Source organism: Cetorhinus maximus, chromosome 10, assembly GCF_964194155.1.
Source record: "Cetorhinus maximus chromosome 10, sCetMax3.hap1.1, whole genome shotgun sequence".
In the NCBI taxonomy this organism is placed as follows: domain Eukaryota; kingdom Metazoa; phylum Chordata; class Chondrichthyes; order Lamniformes; family Cetorhinidae; genus Cetorhinus; species Cetorhinus maximus.
This window is the reverse complement of record NC_135888.1, coordinates 14,566,002-14,592,579: the sequence shown is the minus strand read 5'-3', so window position 1 is coordinate 14,592,579 and position 26,578 is coordinate 14,566,002. Positions and strand designations below refer to the sequence as shown.

Here is a 26,578-nt window from a genome sequence, read left to right as displayed (position 1 = left end):
CTGCTTTGTCCTGGATGGTGTCAAGCTTCATGAGTGTTGTTGGAGCAGCACTCATCCAAGCAAGTGGAGAGTATTCCATCACACTCCTGACTTGTGCTTTGTAGATAGTGAACAGGCTTTAGGGAGTCAGGTGGTGAGTTACTTGCCGCAGAATTCCCAAGGCTCTAATCTGCTCTTGTAGCCATAGATTTAAATGGTTGGTCCAATTCAGTATTTGGTCAATAGTTATCCCCAGAATGTTGATAGTGGGGGATTCAGCGATGGTAATGCCACTGAACGTCAAGGGGAGATTATTTTATTCTCTCTTGCTGAAGATGGTCATTGTCTGGCACTTGCGTGGCACGAATGTTACTTGCCACTTATCAGCCCAAGCCTGGATATTGTCCAGATCATGCTGCATGTGGACATAGACTGCTTTAGTATCTGAGTCTTGGTGAATGGTGCTGAACATTGTGCAATCATCAGTGAATGTTTCATTTCTGACCTTATGATGGAAGAAAGGTCATTAATGAAGCAGATGGTTGGGTCTAATTCTTGAAATAGGAATCAAATTCTTGAACTACTGCAGTCCATTTTGTGAGGATACTCCCACAGTCCAGTTAGGAAGAGAGTTCCAGGATTTTGATTCTGTTCCTATGCACCTGCTTCCCATGTCTTTCCCAGTGACAGAGGTTTCAGATTTGTTGCTTTGTAGGACGGGTTGAAACCTTTGCATTCAGGTAGGCATTGATTTTATTTTCCTACTTACACACACAATTCCATCTAGTGACACACAAAAATTCCAAACCATAGTTGCCAGACAGTAGCAAATAGGGTAACATGACTTGCATTCGTAAACTTGCAACTTTCTGGTTATGTGTACAGCACATTTCCTCCCGTCAAGATGATAAAAATTCTTTAACTTCAACACTGTTCTCCCCCACCACCCCCCCACCACCGAAAGAAAAAATATTTCATGAGTACCTGTCAGTTACTGCTGCATGAACATGAAACAATTGTAAACCACAGGTACAACAAGCTTAGGAAAGATTTAAAAATTTGGACTCTGCTACTTTGAAAAGAGGGGAATATAGAGATACATAAGTTGCTGTGTAAAATACAGAAGTTTAATTCTGATTGCTACCTCAAGTTAAATGGCAAATGTTGTACAGGGTACACATGTTAAAAAGCTCAGGCCTGAAGTCAGGAGTCACAAAGGCTAATAGTAAAATTTGTTATCTGGCACTCTACTAACCGGAATTCTTTATTAGCCGTAATTCTGGATCGGGTCCATTTTTCGACTGGAGATGTCAAACTCACCAGTAATTGTCACTGGTGGCCTGTCCTCACTCCAGTCTCAGCCTCCCATTGCTCTGCAGCACCATTTCCCCTCAGAGCCGCTCACTCGATTCACGTGCTCCTGCACCTCGTGAGATCTCATACACTCATGGGATCATCCTGGAGCTTACTCATTGGATGAAAACGTGGAAGCCACCTTACACTCAGTTAACCGGCATATTTCATTAACTGGCGCCTCTCATTTCCAGAGCGTGCCGGATAACAGTGATTTTCCTGAACCCAGCATTGACTTCCGAGTAGGGTAGCTGATCAAAAACTTTAGCATTGTTTAAGAGGAAGCTAGCTATGATGGGGGAAATCGTGGTTTCTGTGGAAGAATGAGTTGGATAATCTGAACGGCCTCTTGTATTTTGTACTTAGCTTTGTGATGGAAGAGACATTTTGATCAAATGGATACACGCTTGGCAGTCAGCACTACTGTTGAAAATTCCATTTATTCAATAGAAGGGTGTCTGAAAATATAGGCAGCTTTCTATCAACCATCATGTGATAATTCACGTATTTTTATATAACTAAAAGGAAATTAAAGTCATTTCAACTATAAATCTGATTTGGAAATTCTTAAAAAAATGTGCCACATGAAAATGGCACACAACCTCCAGCTAGGGTAAGGCAAAAAATGATTTCCCGTAATTAGAGGTTCTATTTCACAATTGGTCACTATGAGTAATAAAGGACAGGATAGGGAGTCAGGTTAGGCCCATTTGTGAGATGGAGCATATCACTTACTGCTGTGTAGGGATTATCCACCAGCCAGGCTGCAAACACGCAAAACTCACCCAAGTGATGAAAGCGCTGAATCAAGAGCTCGACCACTAAAGCAGATGACTATGAGCTGATTTCATTCCATTAAAAAAATGTCAACTATAAGCATGCAAAACTGACAAAGCTTCGAAAATGATGCGTGGGAGTGTTAAAACCAAGCTCACATTCTGGCTAAAGTGAAATAAAACTTGATTATTATAGGACGAGGAATGTAACAAGTCTGCCTGCTAGAAGGACAGTAAACCATTAAAATAACATTTCACTTCAAGACAGTGCTGAAGCGTGAAGCACTCTCATGTCATTCCACTTCATTTTCAAGTGATAGAATTCAAGAACACTTGAGTGGTCACAATGGTCCATTAGAAGGAGCAACAGTTTGCGGATTAAAACTAAAATGGAACAGCTGGCTAAATTTAACTCTCATTTTATGATTTAAGGAACTGGCTGAACATGAGGATTGGCATGCAAACAAATTTTTCAACCCTTCCCTGGATAATTCCTCTGTTTTAAATCTTAGAAGACTCTCTTGTGAATGGAGATGGATCAAATCACTATTATTTTCCATTACAACCTCACAAATTCTGTAACATTAAGTTCCCCAGATGTCAGAAATACAGCTCTATTCATGGTATGGCCCTGATAATCCAGCTAGGATGGAGATTAAAATATGAATGTCAGTTAAGGATGAGATCTGAATTTGAGTTTTGTAGTTGGGAATGCAATACTTTACTGCTGTAATGGTCAGATCTAACAAATGCCTTCGGTTATTTTATTGAATAGTTTAGTGGGATGAAAATACTGCAAAAATTTATAGCGAGGTGAAGTAACAGAACAAGAAACAGGGCAAATATTGTGACAAAAATATAAAGGAAAAAAGTAAGGGCACAAGCCTTGAGAACATGGTTGCTACAAAGCACAATTATTTGTGGTTAAATGGGAGAGCTGAGTGAATTTCTAATTTGATCAGTATCTGCACTAAGACAGCCTTGAGTGATACTTGTGAGATGTCTTGTCCCAAACCCCCAATCAAAGTACATGGTGAATGTGGAAGAACAAAAACATAAAATGCATTCCAAAGGTGAAATTATAACAGATGCATAAACAATACTTTTAAATGTAATTCTTCCTGAAAAGAAAAAGCACGTTAAATCTGAACGATTTACTTATCCTATCTGAAGGTATTTTGATTTTTACCTCTGAGGTACTTTACCACAAAATTATGTTGTCTGAAAACAAAAGGAAGAACTTTATCCCTGCAGAAAATTGTTAAAATCCTGCAATCAATCCAAGGTCCTGCACACACTGATGTTACACATCACCATATCCTGATGTGATCCTTGGTTACTAGGCAGTGAGCTGGGCATTACTGTCTGCAAGTGTCATGAAAGGCCTCGAGTGTTCGGAAATCCCTCCATGTGGGAGGCAGTCCATCCTGTAGAAATTTTCCACAGCGTTGACAAGTCGCCTGGAATAATTTAATGTAGCTTCGCAACCAGGTCTAAAGAGGCAAAAAAAATAACAAGAAACAAAAGATGAGCATCTTTTGCAGCATTTTCCTTTCCTAGTCTTAACATTTGATCTTTTTGAAGGGAAAGGAAAGACAAAAATGAAGGCTCCAGTTCAATTAAAGGTTATTTTTTAACCTTTTTGAAACAAGTATAACATCTTGTGTACCATTATGCCTCACTCGTTCTTATAACTGTCAAGTTTAAAAGCAACCAGAAATAATGAAGTTAGAAAGAGGTGCATCTATATTTTTAAACTTAAGAAAATGAAAAATCATAATTCATTTAAAAAATAACTGCAGCATTTCGAGCACTTTCATTAGTTATATTTCGGAAATGAAAGGCAAATCCAGTACCTGAACCTTAATAAACTTGCATTACCTGTACAAAAGGTAAGGGGATAAAACATCCAACATACCTGAACTAGACATGTAAAGAAAATAACTGCAATATGATGTGCAGGAGAACACTCGCACAAGGATTGTGAATTGAAAGTATCACAGTTCTCTCCAGAAGCCCAAGGACTTTCTCTAGTGTGTAGCTAAGCCCTCTAGACGAGGAAGGTAACATTAGCTGGGGCGAAAGTTTGGGTGCAGCACCCTTGGTTTATCAGGGAGGAAAGCAGCCTGATTGCTATCCAGAAACCCCTGTTGAGAATACACGTGTGTGGAGTTTGGGAGAGGGCGAGATTAGACAGTTATTCTGAGGACAGTGATGGCTCTTCTCTCATGTCCAACACAGGCTGTTGATACTCACTGTCACCACTACACATCCTGCTACTGGATTGTAATGGACCATACTCAAGATGCCAATCTGTTAAAGGAACCCAGTGGCTGAACAGGAGATCAGTTATTTAATTTGTGTAAATGGATAGCTGAAGGTGCTGCTCCATCACTTGCCTCACCAATTAGCATAGAGGATTGACAGACAGGTGGACAATGTGCTTCTACCTGTATAACTCCTGTTTCACAAATCAAAATACAGCAGTCACAAAGGTTCCAGAACTGGGCTGGAAGATGCCATTTAAAAAAACTCAGACTTTTACTTTTGCCTAGCTCACATCCTACCATGCATTAGAAACAGCAACATGAAAGTCAGAGGAAGGACTTGAACTGGAAGGGCAAGAGCAATTAAGGATGGGCAATAAATGCTGGCCTAGCCAGTGATGCCTGCATCCTGTGAAAGAATAAAAGAACTGTTCCATGTGATAGAACTTCAGAAATCTACTAGCACAAGAAAGGATACTGTGTTTTCAAAGGAGCTGTCTTATTATAATTGCACAAAAAGTAATGGGGTATGAGAAGCATTTGTCCTTAATCAAAGGAGTGATTTACATATAACTGTAAATTCTTTTGCTGAAGTCTGACGACATGTACATGTCACACCTAATCACCTCATTTGTTGTATAACATTCATTCATTTACACAGGAAAGTTATTAGTAGCATGTTAAGATGCAGCGTTTTCTCCAGTAAATTAAGAGGAAAACATGCCAAGTTAGCTCCAAGAGGGTGATTGGCCACAGTCCAGCAGTATTGACAAATTTAGTACCTACTCTGATAGGTTAACCAACTGGAAAGTAAGGCAAACGCAATGCCACATTTGTACAAGGCTGGGAGTGTTGGTGGGTTCAGTCCTTAGGGATTCCAATAAGCCATTAAGGCACTGACTTTGGAAATCTGAGTTTTGTATTTTACTGGTCATTGACTGACATCAATATTGGTGAAAAGTAGAAAATGTGGCATGGCTCAATGATTCATATTAATGAGGACACAATTACAATAAAGTTATCACAGCTAAGATATACAAATCCTACTCATATTCAAGTGTCTGGGCTGTTTATTGCTTATAAAGCTATATTTAATTAGTTGTTCTATCTGTGGGACTCCAGCCATGTCAGTTCTAATCTAAAAAAAATTATTAATAACTTACGTATCCTTCTGAAACAAGATGCTGGTAAAATGTTAAGTTTCAGTAAAGCCCTTAGAGATCCTATTGGTGAATGAGTGACCTGAATTACTGTGTTTTAATCTTGCAGATTACATTATTATTAAATGTGATACCACTGAAATAAAAACAGCATGAAGCAAATTACCTCTTCCATTAGGATAAATCAAAATTAAACCCAAACTTCACACTCAGTCTCTGGTATTGTAGGAAAGTAGCTCGTCTGTTGCCTCTCTTCACTAGCGACCCCCCCCCTCCACCCCCCAAACACACACACACAATATTGCAAATTGGAAAATATCAGTTGGTCATAAAAAATCTCCAAATCTTTTTCTAAGTTCACAATTAAATTGGCTGGGTGAAGTTTCAGGTTTGATAAATCATGGATGATATTTAAAGTTTCTTCCACCTTTTCCCCAAATAAGAACACTCCCTTTATTTCTGCATTCAGCCACCATGCTCCAAGCAGGATGGTGCAGCAGCGTTTATGGAAATTCCTCCACGCTCCCCTTCAGGGGAGGCAAGTTATTGACGGGCAGGATGGTCCAAAGAGGAGGAAAGCACATCTTTAAATCGGGTAAATGGGTGTGAGACTCAATCCTTCAGAAATCTAGGGACTAACTAATTTCAAAAGATGAATGTGTGGCTTAGCGGAGTGGGTTCAGTTGTGCATGTGGCTCAGCAAGAGCACCTTCAGATGATTTAAGAGCTGTTTGTTAGTAGCTGCTCTACTCAGTGGGATGCAAACAAGAAATGATGGTTCTGGTGAGACATTAAAAGTATATTCAGAATAATATCCCTGCAGTTCTTTAATATGCAATGAGGTAACAAGGATTTGACTCAAACTGGCAATGATTCTCTGATCCAGCAAAGAATTTTATAAATTCAGAAAATGAAAGGGTCCCTGATTAAAACAGATCTTTTAGAACTTCTCAGTTCGGCATAAAACATTTAATTCCCCCAAGTTACTTTGACTCAGAACATTTGACTCTTGCAACAAAATCATTTATACGTTTTTATCCTGAGTAAAATCATCAAGCACTAACATTGTACGTAGTCAAGAACGGATGAGCAATTAGAGAAACATTTTTTGCCACTGGCTCAAAAATGCAGATGTACTGAATGAGTGATCACAGATGAGACTTAAAGCTTCTTCTCTCCTATGAACTATTCAACTAGGATGTCAAAAGTCTGTCAAAAACCTGTCGTGAAGAGCAGTAGGCACTGATAAGTTTTCATAAAGAGCTCAGATGTCAAGTCACCAGCTTTCATGAGTAAAAAATTAATTAGTATTTACAGTTTTGTACAGGATCCTCTTAGAACCACCATTTTCTTTCATTAGCTCTTGGAACTGCTCATCACTTTAATCTCTTGTATTGGAAGGGCAAGATGGTGATAGTTGATTCTCTAATGAACATTGTCAAAACCACTGTATGATCAGCCAGTAATACATACAATTTAAGTGGGAATATTAGGGAGAGAAGTCTGGCAACTGTCACTTCCTATTCCCTTCCCATGTCACTTTACCATGATTATCCTATTTACTGTAGAAGGGAGATAACTGACAACACATGAACACACATGGGATGTGAACTTACTACCTGTTAGCTGGAATCAAATATTTAACTGTGGGAGATATAAATCTGCTTACAATGGGACCCAGTACATGCTGAAAATTTAAATATTTGCTGTTTGTCACCTTGCTAGGGAATTCACTTTAAAGTGTAAATGGAGGTTTGGAGATTCACAGCTCATTTCAGATTGTGTATCACTCACCATGAAGGACCTGACAACCACATCTGGCATCTGAGGCAGTTGGTAATGCAGCAATGCTGTAGTAGCATGGTCAGTCACCTGACAGAAAAAAACAGCAATCAGAGGGAATGCATGGCTATTAGGAATCACCCACAAAGGTCTGCAGTTTCATAGACGAGAACATAAAACAACACTTGGTTAAGTGTGTGCACTAAACAAGATTGTAAACAGAGAACATAAGAAATAGGAGCAGGAGTAGGCCATTTGGCCCCTCAAGCCTGCCCCACCATTCAATTAGATCATGGCTGATCTGCCCCAAGTCTCTACTCCTCTTTCGTGCCAGCTCCTCATAGCCCTCAACTCCCCGATATTTCAAAAATCTATCTACCTCCTCTTTAAATACTTTCAGTGATCTAGCCTCCACAACTCTCTGGGATAGCTAATTCCAGACATTCATACTCTCTGGAGAGAAGAAATTCCTTCGCATCTCAGTTTTAAACGAGTGTCCCCTTATTCTGTAACTATGTCCCCTAATTCAAGATCCCCCACTAATTAGAAACATCTTCTCAACATCTACCCTGTCAAGCCCCCTCAGAATCTTGTACGTTTCAATAAGATCACCCCCATTCTTCTAAACTCTAATGAATAAAGGCCTAACCTGTTTAGCTGTTCTTGATAAGTCAACCCCTTCATCCCAGGAATCAGCCCAGTGAATCTCTTCTGAACTGCCTCCAATGCCAGTAAATCCTTTCTTAAATACGAGGGCCAACACTGTACACAGTATTCCAGGTGTGGCCTCACCAACACCCCTGTACAGTTGTAACACGACTTCCTTATTTTTAAACTCCAACTCCCTAGCAATACTAGCCAAAATTCCATTTGCCTTCTTAATTAATTGCTGCACCTGCATACTAACTTTTTGTGTTTCATGCACAGGAACACCCAGATCACCCTGTGCTGCGCTTTTTTGGAGTCTCTCTCCATTTAAATAATAGTCTGCCTTTTGATTCTTTCCACCAAAGCGCATGGCCTCACACTTTAAACTCCATTAAACTCCATCTGCCAAGTTTTTGCCCAATCATACAACCTATCTATATCTCCTCGCAGATTCCTTATGTCCTCATCACATGTCCTCCCACCTATTTTTGTATCGTCAGCAAATTTTTATACATTACACTCTGCCTTCTCCTCCAAGTCATTAACATAGATAGTAAATAATTGAGATTCTAGGACTGATCCTTGTGGTACTCCTTTCCAACCTGAAAAAGATCCTTTAATCCCAACTCTCTGTCTTCTGTGTGTTAACCAATCCTCAAACCATGCTAATACATTATCCCCAATACCGTGAGCTCCTATCTTGTGCAATAACCTTTTATGTGGCACCGAACAGTTTTAACCCCTCAACAATTTAAATTCCTGGAAAAATAACGTCATATTTTGCCACTGGATTTCCAGCTTCTTCACTTATTTTTATTGGGAATATATACATTGGAAAAGTGTCTTTTTAATCAAAATACATTACATTCATCAAGGTGAACAATTCATTCTTGCAAACAATATCAAAAACAAATTACAATATTTGCTTTCCAGCAAGTTTTTTAAAAAAAATCAGTTTTTAAACTATAACTTTGTTACCCAAACTTCCACTTCTATTTTCCTTCAGCCACGTAAACAGCATTATTCCCTGGCAGCTCGGTGATAAGCAGGTGCACTATGCAATGAGCTGACCTCAGTTGGGCGAGCAGCGGGGGCACTTCAAACAGACTCAGCCCGGGCTCCTGCTCTTGATCACTATAGTCTGACCCTCATTGGAAGTAAGCATTTGTGAACATCTACTGTAGACCTTGACTGGGGAAGTGTAGGACAATGGTATTAGCTTTAGTTTGCTATATTAAAAAATTGGCAAATTTGGGGCAAATCGCATCCTTCTACGATGCAAACCTCCATGGTACACAGGCCTCTGTGCTATTGTCCAATACACATCAAACATTCAACTACTTAGTCTTACACACAAGGTACCAAAGTGTTGCCTTTCAGAACAGAAAGTGAGACATTTCGAGAAGAATTGTAGTATTCCTCTATAAGACATGGAACTATTTAGTAATAAACACAGGTTATCAAAGTAAATGATTTTTAAAAGATACTATGCTATTGGTATAGCACAAGTCAACAGATGAAGCATAGTGCACTAAGTTACTTATATGTAAATAGTGAGATATGGCCATAGCACTGCGTCATTCATCCAGCATTGAATATAGTGGAAAAACATGGAATAACACCAGGAATGGGCGGGTTGTTTTATGAGGAAAGGCTGGACAGGTTAGGCTTGTATCCAATAGAATTTAGAAGAGTAATAGGCGACTTAATTGAAACCTTTAAGATCCTTAGGGGTATTGACAGGATGGATGTGGAGAGGGTGTTTTCTCTTGTGGGTGAATCTAGAAATTAGGGGTCACTGTTCAAAAATAAGGGATCACTCATTTAAGACAGAAATAGGGGAAATTCTTTCTCCGAGGGCTGTGAGCCTTTGGAACTCTCTTCCTCAAAAGGCGGTGGAAGCAGTCTTTGAATATTTTTAAGGCAGAGCTAGACAGATTCTTGATTCACAAGGGGTATAACAAAGGTTATCGGGAGTAGGCAGGAATGTGGGGTTGAGGTTACATTCAGATCAACCATGATCATTTGAATGATGGAGCAGGCTTGAGGAGCTGAGCAGCCTACTCCTGCTCCTAATTCGTATGTTCATAAAACACGGAATAGTTAACAAAAAACTGTGATATAAAAATGGTCAAGTTTTTAAATTCTTCCACAGCCTCTCAATGAACGTTAACCCTGGACTGAATATAGTCAGTTGTGAATTTTTGCACAGAATAATGGATAACAGGATGTTACAAGGGTTTTGGATCAGGAGGCTGAGATCATTTTATAAATCGCTGTAGTGATGTGAATTGTTGGACATCTGGAGGAATGTTAGTCGGATATCATGGGAAGTTGAGGGGTAATAGTCAAACTCCTTCCATTAGGAAGATATAATAATTTTCATAATGTTATTGGAAGTAGGGTAATAGTGGGGTCTGTGTCTCTGTCTGTGTGTGCGCATGTGTGACTTAATTTAATTAAATGCAGCTAGTCTGAAGGCTTTGATGTAACTGAAGTATTAACCCTCAACTTCCCAAGATATCCAACATATATCCCTCTAGATGTCCAACAATTCATATCACTACAGTGATTTATAAAATGATCTCAGCCTTGTGATCCAAGGAATCCCGTGTAACAACTTCCTGTTATCCATTATTCTGTGCAAAATTCACAACTGACTATATTCAGTCTAGAGTTAACATTCATTGAGAGGCTGTGGAACAATTTAGAAAGTTGACCATTTTTATATCAGTTTTTGTTAACTATTCCATGTTTTACGCACATACGAATTAGGAGCAGGAGTAGGCTGCTCAGCTTCTCAAGCCTGCTCCACCATTCAATAAGATCATAGCTGATCTGAATGTAACCTCAACCCTACATTCCGTCCTACTCCTGATAACCTTTCACCCCCTTTGTTAATCAAGAATCTATCTAGCTCTACCTTAAAAATATTCAAAGGCTCTGCTTCCACCGCCTTTTGAAGATAAGCTAGGTTTGAAATGTTAAGTAGGTAAACATAGGTGTAAAGGGAACATTTGCATTTTTAAATAAGCCAGACTAGATTGAATTAAAAGGAGGGGTGAAATGTGAGAAGTTAAGAAACAGTGTGTTTATTTTTCCCAAAGATTACTGGTAAAATTGGTGCTATGAGAGATTTTTATTATTAGAGAGGTAAAGTCCAAAGACATAGTGAATCAAAGGAAATTTGCATTCAAAGGGGAAAATAAGGTTAAAGGAGAGAAGGCTGTGTGTAAGGGAAAAGCATTCTAAGATCTAACAAGTGTGAAAAGCTTCCAGCATCTAAGCCTCAAGCTGCTGTCTACAAAGAAGTGAAGTTAAGAAAACTCACTTTGAATTGTTCAGGGTATCGTGTTTCTTTTCCTGGGTCTTTTAAAATCTGAGAGACTTACTATTGCTTAACAAAAGTGTAACCGGGATTAATTGGGGGATTTAGAAGTTATCATAGTAGTAATTTGTAGATCTATGTGTGTGCTTAAAATCATTTCTTCTATTAAAAAAGGTTTAATTTAGTTTTGTAAGAAACCTATAAGACTCGGTGGTCTTATTACTATTGAATTCAAGTCACGCATCTCAAAATTTATACAAATTGCAAAACAATTGTGGCAGATGTTTCAAGTTTCCCTTTGGGATTTGAGCAGCTCAGCATTTACGATCAGCTGTGCCATAACACTTCATACCATGAAGCAATAGGTTTTCCAATATAAACGAAATGGCTTTGAAGTGTCCTGAGGGTAATGCGTTACTTGTCTTCTATGTAAAGTGCTGCACAAAGAATACAAGTCAGTAATGATGTTAACCATGAGTAACTAAAGTATAACTTTAGGGGCTTGGGTAATAAACATACATATGTATGTCAATTAGCTATAAGATGGAAAAGTGATAGTTGATAAAACCTGTTCTTCAAAGAGGTTGAGGATAGTTATGCCAGGAAGTCGTACCTGAGGGAAGTAACTTTGCAGGGAAAATTACACTTGTTTTCATGAACAGACTGTCTTTCAAGGATTTGGGAATAGGTACATTGAGGTCTTATCTGTAACTTGTACCTTTTAATGCAGGTAAAACATGCATAAAGTAGCAAGGCTTTCAACAGTTCTTTGAAGGCCCTTACTGATAGAGAAACAGAAAAGCTGCTCTCTCTGTAAACAATTAGGCCAATCAACATGTTCATAATAAAAACAAAAAATACTGGAAAAACTCAGCAGGTCTGGCAGCATCTGTGGAGGGAGAAACAAAGTTAATGTTTCCAGTCTGCATAACTCTTCAATGTGATGGATTTTATACTGTTTAAGAGGCAGTAGAGCAGGTGGAGCAAAATAGGTCAGGGATAGGTGGGAGCTCAGGAGAGACTGACAACGTTGTGTTATGGACACAAGACAAAGGGAGTGTTAATGGTAGTGGTAAAGACTAAAGAAGGTGCTAATAGTGGTATAAAGATAAGCTAGCAGAATGACCCTTGTTCTGCTATTAACACATTCTGCTATATTACCTTTATGCCACTATCAGCACCTTCTTTGGTTTTTATCACTACCATTAATATTCCCTTTGTCTTGTGTCCATGACATCTTTATCAATCTTTCCTGACCTCCCACCTAGCCCTAACCTTCTATTTTGCTCCACTTGCTCTACACTCTCTTAAACAGTATAAAATCCATCACATTTCTACTTCACTTTAGCTCTGAAGAAGTCATATGAACTCGAAATGTCAGCTCTGTTTTTCTCTCTCCACAGATGCTGCCAGATGTGCTGAGCTTTTCCAGCATTTTTCTGTTTTGATTTCAGATGTCCAGCATCTGCAGTATTTTGCTTTCATCACTATATCAATAATGTCTCTTCTGTATACTACATTATAAAGTCTCATGCTTACTCAAAACATGTTGCTGTGAACCATAGAAGAAAGGAGGTTGACTGCTAACTCTAAGGAGCTAATGTAATTGCTGGCTTGCAAACAGTCCCCAGGCACCTTTTCAAAAAAATAAATACTGTGGGATCAGCGGTAGAATTTCTTACTTTATTTCTTTTTAATTGTAGGCATCATGGAAGAGATCAATATTGGAAGTGTTTTCTGTAGTTGATAGGTTATGACGTGAACAAGATTCTCCACCAGGCAACTCACTGTTCAGTCATGGTGTTTTTGATGTAGCATCCATGCATGAGACAAAGAAAATTTTGTACGCCAGCCATGCACCATGTGGTCACTGCGTGCAGTTTTTAAAACACTATTTATTTGAACCACTGTTACTTAGGTGACTGGAAGCACATATTTCTTCCACATTTCTTTTCTTCCACCACTGTATAAGTAAGAATCACTAGCAAGATTAGGTGCCACTAAATTTGCCCAAGAAATAATGAGACCTCTGCAGAGTTCTAGCCATTGTTGCTCCTACCTTTCCTTTCCCCCCCTCTACTCCCACTTCAAATTGACACAGGGTTGAACTCTTTTCTGATCAAGGTGGGGGTGTTATCGCTAAGGAACGGGCCGCTACATTTTGGGCACCCAGGGTCATGATCAAACATTACAATACAGAATAAAGCTGCCTGTTCTGTCCAGTGTGTCTCAGCCTTAACCTTAGTTGAGCACCTCCTACTGCAGCACTGTGACACTTTCATTCTCACATCAGCCATCTTGATACTTGGATTGAAATCAACAAAACTGCCCTGAATTAAGAGAAAGTCATCCTATCTCTCTGGGATGGACTCCAATCCAGTTTCCAGAAGTGAATAGCCAGCATATAATCGACATCTACTCCCTTGTGACATCTAACACATTGCTCAGGCTATGTGAATCTTTGTAAAGATATTCTGAAATTGCCTGTTTTCTGTTAAATCTAGCAACTGTGGTTTAGAGTCAAGACCTTTCAGTAGACAGCACAGTGACAAAAACAGTTGGAAAAGTTAGTTTTGATCCCAGCGTGGGTATTGCCACAATGAACGTTTGATTTTACTCTTTCAATTTCCAACAATTTCTTTCATTTTGAAAATTCTTTGTAAATGCTCCTCTGACCCCATCTTGCATATGCTGTAAGCCTCATGAAAGGGCATTTGTCTAAAATGAGAAAATTGGGCAGATACGTGCGCATATGTTGCCTGCCTGTAAATTGCAATTAATGAGGCTCTGAACACCAGATAAAAGCAGCTATGGAGCAACTGGACAGAAGGGAACATATGACAAACAGAACCACATGCTCTTAAAACAGAACAAAGCTGCTTTTGAAAGATCAAAAATGGGACCGAAACCCACAGAGAAGGGAATAATCTTCGATGAGCAACTACTACAGGAAAAAAATATGAAGCTTGGGAACAAGTGGAGAACAGAATTATTTGAACAATAATGCCTTTAGCAAAAATGATCTATTTCCTGTTCGAGTTCTGGCTTACAGCCCTCATTTACCACTTTACAAAAGGTTAATCAGGGGACTCCCAGTTCTCTGTAGGAGCTGACTTGTTCCCTCGTACATGCAAACACACACACAAACCTACAGCCAACACACGCAACACCAATGAAAAACTACTTACGAAGAAAGACCAAAAAAAAATTATCTATTATGATCTTAAGTATCTATGAAACAAGAGGTTCAGCAGATCTGGAGGGAAGGAGTAGGGAAAAAAATGGGGAGAAGGTGGCAAAATTAAAAAGCCTTCTAACATGTAAATCAGTGGTCTGGTTGGGGATACACATTGTGTGCCCACTTAACTTCAGGATACAAATGTATGCTCATTTCTCAGCCACTGGCAAGAGTGGCTTACACTGTTTCAGTCAAGATGATGTGAAACTTCCAGTCCCCTTACGACCACTGCTAATTGCTTTGGTTCATCTTAGCACCAATTTAAGTCCCATTGCTCATCTTCCCTCAGCATTGCTTCCAAAGTTCCTCTCCTAATGAAAGGGCTGCAATCTCTGCACGCTGTAGATGGAGCTCTTGTGAGAGGACAAAAATCCTTATTCGCTAAGTCGCAGCAGAAATCAGGTGGGGCGAGAAGTGGAAAGAATGGATGGTAACAAAGGGGTGAAGGAAGAGGGGAAATAGATGACTGATAGATAATAGACTGAAAGGCATAAATGAAAGGACAGATGCTGAGCACTGCTTTGGTGTGGGGAGGAACAAGGGGAGCTGGGAACTTTGCTTTAGTTGTGTGAGACGCAGAAGATTACCATGACTAACAAAGAACTTCAACATGGAAGAAAAGAGTACCAGCTTGAACCGTAGAGGGAGTGTGATGGGAGTGTCAGGAGGAGGACATATTGGAGGCAAAAAGATGTTCCCTTTCACTCTGCCAATTAATTTTTGAGATTTGGCATCTTGTCCTCTCTAGAAAAGCACCACCAACACTGTGCTTTCAACATATGGATTTCCTTTCTCGGTCTTTCATTGCTTTCCATGTCCCTATTCCTTCTGAATGATATTGTGCTATGTTTTGTGAGGGGAATGAGAAGAGGGTGCCTCCATGATGGGGTGGGCAATTAGATGAGGTACAATGGCACAGTGAACTGGGCTGGCAAGGAATTGAATGTGTGAACTGTTGAGGAAATGATGTTCTTGTTGGTCTACTGAAAATGCAAACATCATTGTTTCCTTTACATTAAAGAAAAATCAATTGTGAAGTAAACAAGTAAACCAGAATGCATCACTTCAGTGTAAAAATTATACATTTTTCTCAGGCAAGCATGCCACAAACCCTCTAAAAATGCATTAACAATTTAGTGGCCTCAACATCTGAATTTCACCATTTAATCTTTCATAAAGAAACTTCTGTTCACCTGTCAGATGATTATGAGGGCTGTTCATAAGTTGTCAGCCTTTTGGAATTGTACAGATATTTTCAAGCTGCTGGTCAGCTTTTGATAGATTTCTACATCAACATGCTTTTTTGAGGTTGCTGCCTATGGAATTAGAAAAAGAGAAAGGGAAGATGACTGAGCTGGTAGAACAGCATTACAGGCCATTCAGTTGCCAAAGATGCACTTAAAAGTTGATCCCACAGGCTTTAATACGGTTTGGTTCAGTTCACTTCATAACAAGCAAGTTTTCTCTAAGTGGTGAAGCATTGGTGCAGTAAAAACAGAAAATGCTAGAAATACTCAAAAAGTCAGGTTGCAGATGTCAACAGAGAAAGGTCATCAACCTGAAATGCTAACTCTTTCTCTCTCCACTGATGCTGCCTGACCTACTGAGTACGTCCAGCGTTTTCTATCTTTATTTCAGATTTTCAACATCTGTAGTATTTTTTATTTTGTAAAAGCATTTGGTGCATTTCACTGCATACCTACTTTAAAATCAGAATTTTACAGTGTAAAAGAGGACCATTTGGTCCTTGTATGTGTTGGTTCTCCGAAAGAGCTATCCACTTAGTTCCATTCCCATACCCTTTCCTACTCTTCAAAATATTTCTATTTCAAAAACTTTAGTTATACAGATAGATTGGAGAAATTGGGGCTGTTTTCCTTACAGAAGAGAAGGTTGAGATGAGATTTGATAGATTTTGATAGATCAAAATCATGTCTGGACAGAGTAGATAGAGAGAAACTGTTCCTCTTGGTGGAAGGATCGAAAACCAGGGGGCACAGATTTAAGGTAATTGGCAAAAGAAGCAATGGCGATGTGGGGAAAACCTTTTTTCACGCAGCAAGTGGTTAGGATCTGGAATGCACTGAGATAAAAACAAAAAGCTAAAAGCTACTGCGGATGCTGGAAATCCAAAACAAAAACAGAATTACCTGGAAAAACTCAGCAGGTCTGGCGGCATCGGTGGAGAAGAAAACAGTTGACATTTCGAGTCCTCATGACCCTTCGGCAGAACTGCCAAAGGGTCATGAGGACTCGAAACGTCAACTGTTTTCTTCTCCACCGATGCCGCCAGACCTGCTGAGTTTTTCCAGGTAATTCTGTTTTTGTTCTGGAATGCACTGCCTGAGTGTGTGATGGAGGCAGGTTCAATCGAAACATTCAAGAAGGAATTGGATTATTATCTCAAAAGAATGAATGTGCAGGGCCCTGGAGTGAAGGCAGGGAATGGCATGACATGAATTGCTCCTTCAGAAAGGCAGCACAGAGATAACGGGCCAAAGGGCCACCTTCTGTGCTGTAATCGTTCTGTAATTCATCCATTTCCATCTTAAAAGCCATTATATATATTCTGCTTCCACCTTGTTTCTAGCAGGGAAGTTCATGTTTTTTTTACCACCCTTGGCAAAAAACACAAATTTCCTAATTGTACACTTTATTCTGTACCATTAAAAAAAAACATTTTCATGACCTCTAGTTTTCAACTCTGACTTGTGGAAGTAATTATTCCAGATTTATCTTTTCAAAACTTACCATTTTGTGTACTTCTATCAAGTCTTCTCTTAACTTGTGTTCCAATAAAAAGAGCCCCAATTTATCCAGTTTCTCCTCAAAACTACAATTACAATGTATTCTATTACAATATACTGGAAAGGAAGCAACAAAAATGAAACTTTTCTGAGGGAATACATCCATGGACTCTCCACTCTAATTTACAGTATATCCATTTCTAAAATTGCCACTGCACGGTTTCATGCAATGCAGTAAAATTGGTAAATCTCAAGCAAGCTGGAACTGACAACGTAATACCATCATTCAAAATTAAAAAATCTTTATCACTAAAAATTAAAGCAGGCTGTTATTAACAGTCAGGAGTCCTCAACTCCTGCGAAAGGTGCATTTTCATTCAATCATCTGTAATTCAGCTAATTCAAGTGCTTTGGATATTTTCAGACTTCAATACCATTTTTATTGAGATATCAAGGAGTTACCGGGTTGGCTTTAACCATATTAGATCCCTTAAGTCAATGCTTCAATTAGGTTTTTAGCTAACATTACACTGAACTGTCACAATTCACAATGATCTGCATTTTGTAGTAAAATAATAGCCAGGCTAACAGAGCTCACAGTTATTAAAGAGGAAATTGGACAGCAATTTCCAGCAACTGTACACGTGCAGTTAAATGCAGAAATCAAGAAGGTGTTGTCTCAGTTACCCTGCTCCTCCAGAAGTCACAACAGCATCTTGCCAAGAACCTTGACACCAAAACAGATGAAATGAGTGAAGTTGCAGGACGTACATGATAGATAGATGATGTGACAAGCAAAGTGGGTAATGGGGATCCTGTAGATGTAGTCTATCTGGACTTCCAGAAGGTCTTTGATAAGGTGCTGCACAAAAGATTAATATACAAGATAAGATCACACGGAGTTAGGGGTAATATATTAGCTTGGATAGAGGATTGGCTAACCAACAGAAAGCACAGAGTCAGGATAAATGGGTCTTTTTCTGGATGGCAAGCTGTAACTAGTGGGGTGCCACAGGGTTCGGTCCTTGGGCCCCAACTATTTACAATCTATATTAATGACTTGGATTCGGGATAGAAGGTACTATAGCTAAATTTGCAGACGACAACAAATTGGTGGGGAAGTAAGTTGCAATGAAGAAATAAGAAATTCACAAATAGATATGGACAGGTTAGGTGAATGGGCCAAAATTTGGCAGATGGAGTTTAACGTGGAAAAGTGTGAGGTTATCCATTTTGGTCGGAAGAATAAAAAGGTGACTTATCATTTAAATGGAGAGAAACTTCAGAATGCTTCAGTGCACAGATCTGGGTGTCCTTGTGCATGAATCGCTGAAAGCTAGTATGCAGGTACAGCAGGTAATAAGGAAGGCAGGTGGAATTTTGGCATTTATTGCTAAAGGAATAGAATATAAAAATAGGGAAGTGTTGTTGTAACTGTACAAGGCACTGGTGAGACCACACCTGGAGTACTGTGCAGTTTTGGTCTCCTTACTTGAGGAAGGATGTAGTTGCACTGGAGGCGGTTCAGAGGAGGTTCACTAGATTGATTCCAGAGATGCGGGGCTTGTCTTATGAGGAGAGATTGAGCAGTTTAGGCCTATACTCGCTGGAGTTTAGAAGGATGAGAGGAGATCTAATTGAGGTATATAAGATGCTAAAGGAGATAGACAAAATAGACGTGGAGTGGATGTTTCCCCTTCTAGGGCATTCTAGAATGAGAGGCCATAGTTTTAGGCTAAGGGGTGGTAGATTTAAATCAGATATGAGGAGGAATTACTTTTCTCAAAGGGTCGTGAATCTGTGGAATTCACTACCTCAGATTGAAGTGGATGCCGGGACGCTGAATAAATTTAAGGAGGAGATAGACAGATTTTTAATTAGCAATGGGTTGAAAGGTTATGGGGAGAGGGCGGGAAATTGGAGTTGAGGCCGAAATTAGATCAGCCATGATCGTAATGAATGGCGGGGCAGGCTTGAGGGGCTGAATTGCCTACTCCTGCTCCTAGTTCTTATGTTCTTATATCTACTAAATCCACCTCAAAGGTTGAGGCTTGTCTATTCAGATGTAAATTGACTTTTTAAATAATGTGATATGTCTTAATTACTGCCAAACAATCTCTTTGGCATTGAAAATTAACTTTCACAAATGTGGAGTTCATTCCTTCAGACTTTAATTATTGTTGGGGATTTAGAAAAATTGAGAAAAAGACCTTTGTTTCTTTAATCGCTCTCAATCCCAGCTTTCTTTGCTTATCGTACTGATTGGTTATTAAATGTTCTAACTTATACCTCCTGGTTCAGAATCTGTGTGCTTCAGTAAGATTTCTTCAATCGGGTTGGTTAAGGAAACAGAGTTGCTTGCCCTGTTCACACAGATCCCAGATCCCATGTAGAGGCTTGTACACTGAAATGGGTTTCTGATCACTGCAACTTCAAGGGCAAAAGTTCATAGGGATATTTGGGCAACTGTAAGTGTAATAACTGACAAGTGCCGAGCTTTTGTCACTGACTGCAAAAACCGGGCATGTGTGTACCTGGTGGGAAATGCTGTGTAATACTTAGATTACTTCTTTCTTGTGATTTACATGCTCATTTCAGTGATGGATGCATTTCTCTGTGCTTTCTTTGTCAAAGTAATGACAATGAATATTAGTAAAAACAGCCAAAAACAAGCAACATTCCAAACACTGACTTAAAATATTACAACCTCGTGTGAGCATTGCACACTTTCCCAATCAGATTAGAAAGTCACATTGCTATCTGCCAACCACAGTACAATAAATTAACGATCCAGTTACAGCAGGTCAGCCGACTTAGGGCATCAGATGCCATGGAAATCCCAAATTCAGTGATTTATGTATGGCTGATCTGGGCCTCGTGACATCAGGTTAGAAGGACTTTAGTTCCTGCTTCCTGGGGCACTAATTTCACTAGTATTGAAGATGTGATTAAAACATTACTCCACTTCCCCAATTATGAGGTAAATAAAATTAATTAAATTAGGGATTTTCCCAACCTTTTTGTTTCTGAGGCCCCCTCTTGTGTTATAAAAATTCAGCAGACCAACCCCTGTAAGACAATTTATAATATTTTATGTATAAAATTTAGTTATGTAATTAAACATATATATTTAGTATTTTTTGTTTCAGTTAATATGAAACGTATTGCTGGTACTGAGCAACAAGTCTCAATTCTAGTGCTGGAAAACGCAGAGAGCGAGAGGGGGCGCGCGAGAGAGAGAGAGAGAGAGGATCTTAAAAGCACAAAAATCCCTCTCCTCCTCAAGAAAGATTATACCTGGAAACTTTACAGATGGAATTCAAAAAAGCAACAGCTACATTACCAAAGTTATAAAATGATGAAACTAAGAGAACTGTGAATCTCATGCGTTAGAAGTTAATCACTCATTATTGCTTAAATATGCCTTCTGCAAATGCCACTGATGATTAGACATCCCTTCACAAATTGAGAAGGGCTGCAATCTGCCTCACTCATTGCTAACAGACCTGACACCAACCATTGTCCTGAATTCTTCCTTCCCTGCCCAATCACCTGCAGAAGATGAACACTGAAACCAAAGTACATGGGGTCCTCCAATTCCAAACTTAAAACACCATCCTGAACCATTTGGCTCAAGTTCTGCTGAGGCCCTCCTCACTTGCCTTATTCGTTCCTTCAAGGGCTACTTTCAGACTCCAAAAATGCTAACAGGCTACCCCACAATGCGTACAGGCTGTGAAAGCAGACAAACATCAATGACACTACTGTTGCTTTGTTTACCATAACACGTGGCCAGGCAGAGGAGATAGTGGATGAAATGTGGCAAAAGAAAACATTAACTGTTCACTCTATTTCAATCCCATCCTATGGCAATGGCTCCCAGCAGCACCATGGCTGAGACCAGCATTCAGGTGCATGGAGCAAAGTTGTACACCGTCAATTTATGTTTTCTAGTGGTGAAAACTGTCTACTGTCACATCCACTGTAGTACTCCGCACACTTGCCAATGATCTATCAAATTTACATAAAGTCAGATGAATAATGATAGAAAGGTACTCACCTTCTGAAAGACTTGATAATTGGACTTAGACCAAATGTCCAGCTGTGAAATAAAAGACAATAATTAGATCCATTCATAAAGATCTCATTGTTAAATATTGACATGCCATACCCAAGGGAATTTCTGAATGCTTGCCAGTTTAATTGTGCATGGAAGAAAATGAAATGTGTTAATTGGAAAAGCAGCTGTTGAAACTAACTAGGCAGTAATTTTGGTTACAAAGGAACAAAAAAGGTAGGGAACAGCAGATTAAAAATCTACCCATTTAGTATTTATCTGGAATATGGGTTATAATCCAGCCTAAAGCTGCTGATGGAAGCATCTGACTCTCAGATTTATGTGGAAGTGGACCTGTCAAGTTCAACACAATTCCCAATGGAATGGAACACCCAACATCACCAGCTTCAAAACAAAACTATGATTTTTCCATTTCATTCAGAGAAGGCTGAGTAGTGTGCATATGTCAAATGGAACATATTTCATAAATCTCTGGTGAGATAGTGAGTGCTCCTTAGAGATTTTGATTGATGAACACATGCCTCTACACTGCTTATATCTCAGTGTTGAATGCAAACTAGGAATGCTGTACGCTGTCAAATATGCAATAAATAAGCCAATGCTCTATTCTTAATCCTTTTATTTTGCCTGGAAAAAAAACACCGTTAAATGATACCTTGAGCAAAGTTTCCCAATTTATATTGATTAGAACAAAGTAGGGATACTTTGGGTTGTAGGGCTGTGCCCATTAGGAATGGGATGGAGAAACTTAATCTCATTTCGCATGGGACCCCGGCCGCCAGGAGAAAGAGCAAAGGTTTCCCAGTAGCGTGGGCTGATTTTGAATCCAGAACCAGAGGTAAAAGACCAGAGTCTAGTAAACTACATCACCTAGTCTCCCACTCCAAGAAAAATAACTTACACCCAGATCAGTGCAAATCCATGCAAATAAACTTAAATAACAATGAACATAGATGCTACATTGACTACATTTAAGTGTTTCAGGCACTTTGTCATGCAAATCTCTAATCTGGTTCACTAGTGCAAGGAAGATTTTTTTCTCCAATATTGATGAGTAATCAAGTTCGCTCAAAAAAAAATCTTGCATTGCAATGCAATGCTTGCTTCATCACTGAAATATTTGGATCAATTTTCAACAGAAGCATAACGTATTAAAGCAAGATTTCAAATGAGCAGTTTACTTATCCTGACAACTGCTAGCTAATGTGGGAAATATATTCAGTGAAAGTTGCTTACTCAATAAACAAGCTGTTCTGTGCGACTGAATTTGTGCCAGAAAGATTTCTTTTCAAAACAAGTCTTCCTCTCAATATCGAATTTATCCTGGGTTTGCGTGCAATCCATGTGTTGCAGCAAGTACATGAACTACATTGCAAGAATTTTTTATCCATCACAGAACTTGATTACTCACCAATATCAGGAAAAACTTTTCTCCCTTCCACTAATGGACCTGGTCAGGGTTTTCCCATGATAAGGTGCCTTACAAACATGTCAATGTCATTTGTAATAGTTCTTGTTTTAACTGAGTTTCTTTGTATGTTGTTATGATTCTCGTGCAGACTGATGACTTTAAAAAAGGCATTTGAATCCTGGTGACCAACTTAAAAGAAACACACAACAGGATTTCAAGTTTTAAGGCTTTTATGGCAACAAACTAAAATCAACACCAACTAAACATTGTTAGTTTCCTACTAAGTAATCTAAACTACAAAAAGGATAACCCTCATTAATGACATACACATACACTCCACACAATTACAGTCTGTCATCCTCAGCATCCAACGGACTCATGCCTTCCCATTTCGTCAAGTCGCAACATCCAGGGACCAGAGGTTCTCTCCCTCAGTCCTCGAAGAACTCCCGAACTGACTTTCAGGAGTTTGGCCCACCCCAATGATTTCTTCTCCAGGCCTCACCAGGGCAAATCTTCCAGTGTCAAACTACTGCTGGTTCCTTCTCTTTTACAGTGGACAAGCTTACCCAAGTATTCTGTCTACTAGCTAACAGGGAAAACAGCCTTTTCTCCCTGCATACTGCAGCAACTGCTGTTCCCAGGGCTTATTCAATTAGACCGCCTAGGAGTCTGCAAGTCTACACAAGGCAACACAGCAGCTTCTCTCTATGTTCAGGTGTGTTCAGTAAGTCTTAACCTGGGCCCCGTGTCCCCATGGTAACCCTCAGCTGGCCTGTTGCCAGACACAGTCCAATACAGCTTTGCACCAACCCCTTTTCCAGGGCATTCTGTTTCCTTTAAATTAAAAGAGATAATTTAAACATAGCCATCTTGCGAAACCTCATATTCGTAACAACGTATTTTTGCACTGATCCAGGTGTAAATTACTGTTCTTGGAATGAGACAAATGGGAGAATCAATGATAATGTCTGTTGGATTCTGGTGAGATTAGGTCACAGACACTCACAATCCCCAGATATAGACTCTATTCCTTTTTTTTTGGAGTAAGTTATACGTAGATATCACCCGATCCCCAAAAATAATTGAGTAAAACTCAACAATATTCACCAATCCTTACGTTTCCCTTATTCAGTCCTAGCTCCCTGCTACCCAGCAGCTCACCCCTTCCAGTCCTAGTCCCATAGGAACAACTGTATCTCAGCAAGTGTCTGATCACCTTGGTCTATATCCATTCCTATGATCTCCATCTCTTGCCAACCATATACATTTCCAGTTCTTCTGTGGCAGAGTTAAATCAGTTTGGCGGAGGTGCTTTAACTGGGAATCCGTTGTCAATATTTTCCTTACAAAGTAGTAGTGGATATGTTTGAATGTTTTTACATCTTGTGTCCTTTATTTTGATAATCACAGTCCAAGCCAAAAAACTAACGTTACATCTATGTCCCTAACTTAGGTCATGCCCCCCCACCCCACTTTAATTTTCTCTGAATGGTTTCCAAAGGGTTAGTATCCTTTTGAATTCTCATTATTTTGTATTCCATATGTCACCTCCAGTGTACACAAGACTAGCCGTTTGTTCTGTTGAAGGGTCATGAGGACTCGAAACGTCAACTTTATTTTTTTCCGCCGATGCTGCCAGACCTGCTGAGTTTTTCCAAGTAATTCTGTTTTTGTTTTGGATTTCCAGCATCCGCAGTTTTTTGTTTTTATAGCCATTTGTTTCAGTTTGTCATCTGCCTTTGAGGTACCTGTTTAGCTTTATTATCAACAGTTTCAAACACTGGAAGCTTCAAATAAATCCTTAGTAATCATATACAAATCCATTCCCTTTCTAGTTTTGTTGATACAAAATGCTAAGTCTTCTCTGTCTGGATGGAAAGAAAACCTAGAGAAATTATGAACTAATTTTGATGATTTAATATTTTATGAGTCATGCCAAGGATAGTTTTCAGGCTTTTATGGTCTGGTTTGTGCTTCGTTAGGAAAAGTTCAAATGTGAATAATGAACATTTAAATGAGGTACTGGCAGGTGGCCAGCATTTGTGGATCCAAATCCCAGTGAAAAGCCAATAGATTCATGAAGCTATTAAGGGGAAAAAGAGGCAGAGAAACTTGGTAAGAAAATTTGAATTAAAAAACCATTTTCTTTTTGGAAAGATATTTAGTTTGGAGGTCTAACTGTCACGCTAAAATTCCACTTCACAAATACTTTTGATAGCTATCACAGCTCCCAAAGGGAACAAAAATTTTCTTCAGTATGAAAATCTGCATCAGTCTATAGCGGAAGCCACTGATCTTGTCCTACACTTCCAGACACAGGGCAAAATTTTCTGCCTGTTGGGCAGGCGGGCCCGAAACAAATATCCGGCGGGCTGGGAGCTGATCCCCGCCGGAGAAGCGGGCCCCGCCGCCATTTCACGTGGGTGGGCCAATTAAGGCCCGCCCAGCGTGACATCCGGCGGGAAGCGCTATGTGCTTCCTGTGCGGGCGGGAGGGTTCCCCAAAAGCGAGAGTGCGCTCTTTCGTGCATGCGCACGAAAGAGCGCACATCTCCCTGAGGCTAAGTGCTGCCTCAGGGAGATCGCTGACACTTTTAAAAAGATTAAAAATAGAAATAAAAAAAATCCTTAACATGTCCCCCTCATGTGACAATATCACATGAGATGGGACATGCTCATAAATTAAAGTAAAACTTTATTAAACTGTTTAAAACCCTACATGAAACCTCATCCCGCTGCTGGATGAGGTTTCATGTTTTCTCTATTTGCCGCTGGGGCTCCTGGCCTGCCCGCCAGCCTTAAGGTTGGATGGGCAGGTCCTTTAATTGTTTAAATGATCCCGTCAATGGCCTCAATTGGCCATTGACAGGTCGGCGAGCCCGCAGCTGATTTTGCTGTGCCCCCGCCTTCCTGAAAATTTTAATGGGGCGGGATGACCTCGGGGGTTCCCCCCAACATCGTCCCGCATCATTTTGCGCGTCAGCGAGAGGGCCCCGCCCCCTGCTTGCCGACAGCAATATTCTGCCCACAGTTTTTATCCATCTCCCAGCCTCACCTTGGTAAGCAGGAAAATGTACAGAAGCATTTTTAAATCCGTGTTGAAGCAGAGGGCTGAACAGTGAAACAAACTTCACCCAAACGAAAGAAGTTTTATTCACTCAAAAGCTCAGTCATTGTAGTTTCAAATCCTTGATTTCAACACATCTTGCAGAAAAATTTACTCCGCTTAATATCATAAAATGGCTGAAGGCACGGGATGCTGCAAAGGCTATGGGCCCTGACAATGTTCCGGCAATAGTACTGAAGACTTGTGCTTCAGAACTTGCCGCGTCCCTAGCCAAGCTGTTCCAGTTCAGCTACAATAGTGGCATCTACTCGGCAATGTGGAAAATTGCCCAGGTGTGTCCTGTACACAAAAAGCAGGACAAATCCAACCTGGCCAACTACCACCCATCAGTCTACTCTCAATCATCAGTAAAAAGATGGAAGGCATCATCAAAATACTATAAAGCGGCACTTGCTTACAGTAATTTCCTCACCGACACTCAGTTTGGGCTCCACCAAGTGACTCAGCTCCTGGCCTCATTACAGCCTTGGTTCAAACATGGACAAAAGAGCTTAGGTCCAGAAGTGAGGTGAGAGTGACTGCCCTTGACATCAAGGCAGCATTTGACCAAATGTGACATCAAGGAACCCTAGCAAAACCGGGGTCAATGGGAACCAGGGGGAAAACTCTCTGCTGGTTGGGGTCATACCTAGCACAAAGGAAGATGGCTGGAATTGTTGAAGGTCAATTATCTTAGTTCCAG

The 26,578-nt window shown here is 39.9% G+C and overlaps 1 protein-coding gene across 1 annotated transcript in view; it reads right to left on the bottom strand.

The window, feature by feature from the left end:
- Nucleotides 1–1,084: 1,084 nt before the first annotated feature.
- med27 (mediator complex subunit 27) overlaps nucleotides 1,085–26,578 on the bottom strand; it is a 305,523-nt gene continuing 280,029 nt past the window's right edge. The window contains exons 6-8 of the mRNA XM_078550004.1: nucleotides 21,339–21,380; nucleotides 7,330–7,407; nucleotides 1,085–3,601 (exon numbers count right to left, since the gene is read on the bottom strand). Coding sequence (XP_078406130.1) covers nucleotides 3,467–3,601; nucleotides 7,330–7,407; nucleotides 21,339–21,380 — 255 coding nt within the window. The 3' untranslated portion in view covers nucleotides 1,085–3,466. The remainder of the gene's footprint in view (nucleotides 3,602–7,329; nucleotides 7,408–21,338; nucleotides 21,381–26,578) is intronic.